Genomic DNA, 7,349 nt, shown 5'->3' with positions numbered 1-7,349 from the left:
CATGCGACTTATCTGGGAGGTTGCGCGCTTACGTCCCAAATAAGGAAGTGGGATGCCATGACGCAAATTTATTCATATTTACGCGACGGTTCTTCTCTGGTCGTGTCTTCTGCTGCATTGCATTTTTCTCATTTTCGCTGAAATCTTATGAAAGTTTCCCCCATAGATCAGCTGAGGATATGGAATACTCACCCTGAAAATACGTAGTTTCATATTATTATCAAGGATGAGAGTCATATTTCTATAAAATTGCTTTGCAGTTTATGGACCCTCATCATTATCAATATGAAAATGAGCAATTCTTTTACTCTGCTCTCTATATTTTCTCCAAACCATTTTCAGTAACCATCGAGATGAAATTACATCATAATATTACAATGAATAAAAAATCAGTAAACGAAGTAGAAGAGAAAATAGATCAATGAAAAAGAAAAAAAAAATGCAAGCAACATAGGTTCATGAGCAACTGGTGCAGAGAATGTCCGATGCAGATTCAAGTTTTGATTCCATTCTGCTGCAATATAGAATGCATATAAAACATACAGCATATACACGCACGTACATGTATATTGGTATTGAATGAGAGCATTTGCCATTTAAATCAAGCATCCATAATTAATGAAATATCGGGGCGCCACAATTTTAAATTTATTATGCATTAGCAGTGTGGCGCTCATGTTGGAATCAACTTTTTCTTTTCATTTTAGGTACAAGTTTGTAATACACGTAAGTAATAAGTATATACACAGAGTATGAGCGTAGAGATTCAACGAACAAACATACATATAGAAAGATAGATAGATAAAGAGAGAAAGAGAGAGCCCATGAGACTATATATGTTTATACATACATTTATGAAAACAAATTATATTATATACATAAATGCACACACACACATTCATATGTGTGTGTGTGGGTGTAAATAAATGTATATGTATATTTATCTATCCATCTATCTATCTATCTATCTATCTATATATCTATATATATACACACACATACACATATACACACATGTATATGTAAATATTTATGTATGTGTGTATATATATATATATGAAAACATACATCATATATATGTAAATACGCACGAACACACACATTTATCTATGTGTACAAAAAAAAAAAAAATACATATATATATATGTATATATTTATATATATATAAATACATATATACATATATATATACACATACATACACCATATATATATGTGTGTCTGTGTGTGGATGCAAGTATATATATATATATATATATATATATATATATATATATATATATATATATATATATATATATATACACACACACACACACACACACACACACACACACACACACACACACACACACACACATATACATATGTCTCCTTGTACAACTTTCTGTCGCTCTCTGCAGTGGCAATTCAGTTTTCAATCATCTTTCCCTGTAGGGTATTGCTTTCATTACTGGTTAGTTGACATTAAAATTAAATGCTGCTCTGTTTTCCTACATGCACCGAGGGCATGATACACTCACCTGTGTAAAATTTACGCCGATAATACATGCTAATCTGATATTGCTAATGGACATCAAAGAAAAAAATAACAGTAATATTCAACAAAAAACAATAATGTTCAACAAAGCAACACTGCACATGATTGGCCAGTCACTCCGATTCATAATGAATATTTTTCATAATGGCAATTCGAACACGCACCGTATGAAACACCAGCCCCATTTCCTTGTTTGGAAAGATGCCTCCCGTTCCCTTTTCCTTGCTATGAAACATGCCTCCCGCCCCCTTTCCTTGTTTGGAAAGATGCCTCCCGCCCACTTTTCTTGCTATGAAACATGCCTCCCGCCCATTTTCCTTGCTATGAAACATGCCTTCCCTTTTCCTTGTTATGAAGTATTCCTTCCGCCCCTTTTCCTTGCTTTGAAACATGCCTCCCGCCCATTTTCCTTGCTATGAAACATGCTAACCGCTACATTTCCTTGTCTTGAAAAACGGGGTCACAAGAGATCGCAGCGGATGAGGCGAGGTCAGAAAAAAAATTCGCCTCACTCCGAGCACGAAGACACCTTCCGGTCGGTTTAAGTTGCCCGGGCTTCCTAAGATCGAGCTCATCCACTTAGACTTCGGGCTGTCTGGCTCGGACGAAGTCAAGGGGCGGGAGCTGCAACAGGCGCCAAAGGCAACCGTAATGCAGTTAGTCTGAGGCAGATGCACTTGAGCGCTGATTAATAAACGCTAGCTATACTCGTGCTGTGTGTCACTGGTAATTGGTCCTTGAGAGTGACGAATGGGTGCTTTCGCCAGCGCTGACCTCGCTTATTACTATCCTCGACGCGCTTACGAACAACTGCGCTTGTTTTCCGGTCGTTGCGAGAACTTCTAACCCTTTTCTCCGGTTAATTGTATTGAGATGTATGCAAATACTTTAGCTTTTTCGTTTTGGGGGGAACGCTGATGAACTCGTGCGGAGTAACTGCTTCTATAACAACTGGGAGAACTTTCACATTTCGAAACCCATTACTGTTAGTCCAAGTCCCTGTAATATCTCACGATGACGTTTATTGCAGCCGACATGTCATATAACAGACATATAGCCACGACTGCTGTTACTTCCTTCCACTAGCAGCTCATACGCGGCGCCAGTAAATCACTTATACTTTTGCCTTTGTCTTTCCTTTGGCTCTCCCTTGTCTCTCTCTCTCTCTCTTCTTTTCTTTTTAATTCATGATTCATACGGTTTAAGACATGATCCCTCTTCTATAAGTCTGATCCTCCCTCGCCTTTTTATCCCTCTTAATGACCCCATTAGCCTTTCATATGTCCCATCCCACTTAACGATCACATTAGTCTTTCTGAGTCTGAACCTCCGTTGTCAGGCCACCCCTGCTGATGACCACACGTCCCCCTCCTCTTCCTGCAGATCGTGGTGGTGTTCTACGTGGTGATCATCGCGGTGCTGGTTGGGACGACCCTCCGGCGGCGCGGCCAGGTCCTGGAGGAGGCTGAAGAAACGCGTCACCTCCTTATTTACGACGAGAAGACCGACAGCGTAACGCCGACCCCAGCCGTCCCGACCTCCAGGATACACGAGGCAGGACTGCTGACCGTGTGAGGTCGCGGTTGATCTGCTGTTCTGTCTGCTTGCGGGTCGACTCTCTGACAGGGAGAGGTCAAGCCCGCTCGTTGAAAGTCGTCAAAATACTGACAGCCTGATAATGTTCTGCTGACGGTATGGTGTCTATAAAGAGTATGAACGAGATGCAGATTGTGATCTCTGAGTTACTGAAACAACACGTCCAGTCAGCAGGCGAACCTTCTTGCCGTGACAACAGGCAAGAAATTACGTTTAAAAAAGTTTGTAGCATAACCGATCCGAACTGATGTTTCTGGCTTATTCTTAATTAATAGATTGAAAAAAAAAAGAATTACAAAGACAGAAGGAAAAAAAGACAAAGAGAATGAGTGAGTGAGTAAGAAAGTAAGTGTGTGAACGAGGGTAGGGGGAGTTTGAGATAGAATGAATGAGTGAAAGAGAGAGAGAGAGAGAGAGAGAGAGAGAGAGAGAGAGAGAGAGAGAGAGAGAGAGAGAGAGAGAGAGAGAGAGATCATAACTTCAACTAAAGAGCACTATATAAAAAAAACACTCAAAGCTAAAATGTAATAAACACCACCAACCTGAACTAATCTAAAATTCTTACAAAATATGCACAAACAAACCTTATTCCGCCTGATGTAGTCTTTTTCAGCGAAGACTTCATTCCACAAAGTGTTGATGCATTAAGAAGTGAAGTCCGTCGTTCAAGGAAGAGATTCAATTTTGTTAATAACGTCATTTCATAGATGATATGTAATCAAGCAAAAGCTTTTTTTGTCTGACGCTTGGCTGATCTTGTGACTGATGTTAAAAAAGTAGGAACGAGGATGACAAGGTGTGTTTTTCATGGATGATGTGTGAACTGCTTTTGTGCTTTTATATAAAAAATTAGCTATATTCGGTGAATGTTTACAGTAAGAAATGCACAGGATTATATACATACATAGATAGACATAAGTTAGTTTGAAGTATCCACGATTTTGTATGTTATTTATGTCCTTATGTGTCTGTAAAACGCATATAATCATTATGATGAAAATATGACGATACTCAAAGCAAAACATATCATTAGCAGAACTTTGGTTTCTTAGAAAGTTAAAAGAAAAGAACAATCAACACAAAAGTCCACTTACTTTTAAGGAAGAATAGAAGAAAATGGAAAGGAAAGGAAAGCAAGCATAAAACTTTACCAAAACAGAAGACAAGTCCACATACTTTTTAAAAGGAAAGAGCAGAAGGAAATCGTTAACGGGAGGGAAGAGGACCGGAAATAAATATAAAAAACTTTCCTCCTGTACCACTTTGCTTTGCTGAAGTCCGTGCAGTTCAGAGGAAGAAACATTTCGCCCGTTAATGCAACGTTATGAGGCAGCATTCGCAAGCCCTGATTAATTTAGTTTCAAGTTCCATTGGCTTGCATGCAGTCAGTTCCGGTGAATTCATCCATGTTTGTTTTGGCTGGTCTAGAGAGAGACCTCTGTAATGGCGGCGAAACGGCAGGGAAATACATATCAAAATAAATCCAAAATGCCCTTCTATGCTTTCATTCTCTGGATCAGACGTTTGACTGAAGTTAATGAGGGAATTTGTGATTTTCTTATTGTGAGGAATAATGAGAAAGAAATATTTCGTAAAACAGATCTGAGGATGAGAATATCCTTGTGTGAATAATTATCTACGTTCACTGGGAAGAGAAGAACAGTAAAATGTGTTGGTCTTGTGAACTGGAAATACAAGACACTGTATATATAAAATAGCAAGAGTGAAAATATGCAGAGATAAAAACCAATATATAAGGAAGTTCTTATAGTTTCAGTTAACATCATTTGTGACAGTCAGCTCTGTGCATGTTAGCAGACGACAAGCCATTAAACGTACTTGTATGTCTATAATATGATTTTCATGCACATGCCCATGAACTGAATGCAAGGCATACATTCTGCCACTTACGTTAATTGACGCAACAGAGAATTCTAAATAAGTCTTTGAAATAGAAGCGACTTAAGCATCGCAATGGTCATAATGGATTTAACATATTACTCAATTTTCTGAACGAAGAAGCCGTGTGAAGGTAAATTTAAACTTTCAGTGATTTTGATGAAATCTGTATTAATCGGCCAGAGGCTCAAAATAAGCCGATTCTGAATTTTAAAAACCAGATTCTGGAATATCATAACAAACAACCTATCGAATTACTCGGGGAGGGGGGGGGGGGATCCTATCCTGAAACATTAGAACTAACAGCTCTAAATCCCTCCCTTCTTCCTCACACCAAACCCCCCCTGGACGAACAAAGGGAAGCACCACCGGCCGATATCCGAGCGTAAACTGGAAGACAACCGAACCCCCCCCCCCCCTAAGAGCTCGAAGCCCCCCGGACCTTATCGAAGCACAGATAACCCCGCGGCGCCTCCCTGCCGAAAGCGGAGTAACAGCATCAGGCACCCAATTACACAGTCAATATCGGGTATACGGATGGACCCGATAAGCCGCCTCCGTCCGCCGGCTTGGCATTGGATTATAATTGGACAACACGACTGGGATTGCTGTGGACGCCTCCTCGCTCTGGCTGCGTCGAGAGGGGTCTCCTGTGGGCGCCTCGACCTTGGGAGGAAGTTCGACCTCGTTTCAAGATGATGTTTGTGGATTCGGTCTTGATCAATCGACGTGGATCCTGATGATGAAACATTTCGGGAAGGCGAAAATGATCAATCAAAAAGACAAACAAACAAACATAAACAAACAAACAAACAAAAATAAACAATAAAACCAATATAACAAAAACTTATGACTGCCATACTGATATTTTATGTGTGTCCAAGAAGCGTCTAATGGCACTCAAATGTGCTCTCTTTTTTTTGTCTTTTTTTGTCTTTGGATATTTTTACCACTGCATATAACTACATTGTGGATCTCCGTGCTAGATGTATATAAACTATTTAGAATGTACTAAAAATTTGAGTCAGCGTTTTCACCAAGACATGAACAATTGAATAAAAGATGTCCAAGATATGTGATTTATTATTATCCATCACTTGAGAAAATAACATGAAAGAGAACCGACGATAATACTGATAATAGTAATATTAGTGATAGATATTGTTAGATGATAGAGATTACAATGATAATGATGATAAGATTGATAGTCATAATGATGGTGATATGACAGCTGCTACTACTTCCACCTCCTCTCTCCTCTCTTCCTCCTCTCGCCTTCCTCTTTCTTCTTCCGTGTTGTCTCTTCCTCTCTTCTTTCTCTTCTTGCGTGTTTTCTCGTCCTCCTTTCGTCATGATAATAAAGACAATGATGATGAAATGATTTCTGCTACTACTAATGCTAATGATAATTATAATAATAAAGACAATGATAATAATAATGAGGATAACAATGAATATGACAATATAGATAATGACTATAAAATTGTTAGTAATAATAATGATAGTGAGAAATGCTACTACTGTTACTAATAATATTGCTGATAGTAAAAAAATATATTTAGTAAAAGTAATGATAATGGCAATGATGATGATCATGCTAATAACGATGATCCTAACCATAATCATGACAATAATAGTTATGATGATGATTATAATAATGTAATTATAATAACGATAAGGATAATAATGACAATAATAATAATGATTACCAAGTTTTTTAAAAGTATATGATCCATCACAGTGATTAACCGATAAAAACAAACACACACAAAAAAAGGTTGTTTTATCAATATATTCACAAATATATACAGAAAAGTTCTTTGAAAGCACGTAGAAACACTTTGTGTAGTTCTAAACACTGGAGCAATCGTAATTCCCCAGGCAGCTGTCATCACCAAGTAAAAGTGGAGAACAAGTGGACATGTTGTGACCGGTCGTTCTCGGGTAATCACCAGTTACGACTACGAACGTCTTGTAAGAGGTTACGAATGTCTCGAAAAAGGTGTCGGATTCGTGGTTCGGTGGAGACAAGGAAATGGTTCATTCAGCCCTATAACACACATGCGCACACACACACACACACAAACGAGGAAAATAAACCTTTAGAACAGGGAAATTACCACCGAAACCCTACACAAAGGAACACTATTTTGACTTAAATATCCTATTTCAGCTAAAGGTAGGTTTCACTCTTTTCTGGACAGCGACCTCGAACATCAGCACTAGAGTTTTCCTTAGATCAACCAACAATAACAATCTTACCATCAACCTTATCAAAACATCCACAGAATTATTATAACACGTAATTGTCACC

General features: G+C 38.5%; 1 protein-coding gene across 1 annotated transcript in view; it reads left to right on the top strand.

The window, feature by feature from the left end:
* Window positions 1-5,840, top strand: part of LOC113822885 (uncharacterized) — a 77,321-nt gene extending 71,481 nt beyond the window's left edge. Inside the window, exon 4 of the mRNA XM_070127308.1 lies at window positions 2,924-5,840. Within this exon, the coding sequence (XP_069983409.1) occupies window positions 2,924-3,115 (192 nt within the window). The 3' untranslated portion in view covers window positions 3,116-5,840. The remainder of the gene's footprint in view (window positions 1-2,923) is intronic.
* The last annotated feature ends 1,509 nt before the right edge of the window (window positions 5,841-7,349 follow it).

Source organism: Penaeus vannamei, chromosome 11 (assembly GCF_042767895.1).
Source record: "Penaeus vannamei isolate JL-2024 chromosome 11, ASM4276789v1, whole genome shotgun sequence".
In the NCBI taxonomy this organism is placed as follows: domain Eukaryota; kingdom Metazoa; phylum Arthropoda; class Malacostraca; order Decapoda; family Penaeidae; genus Penaeus; species Penaeus vannamei.
This window is presented reverse-complemented; position numbering and strand designations above follow the sequence as displayed.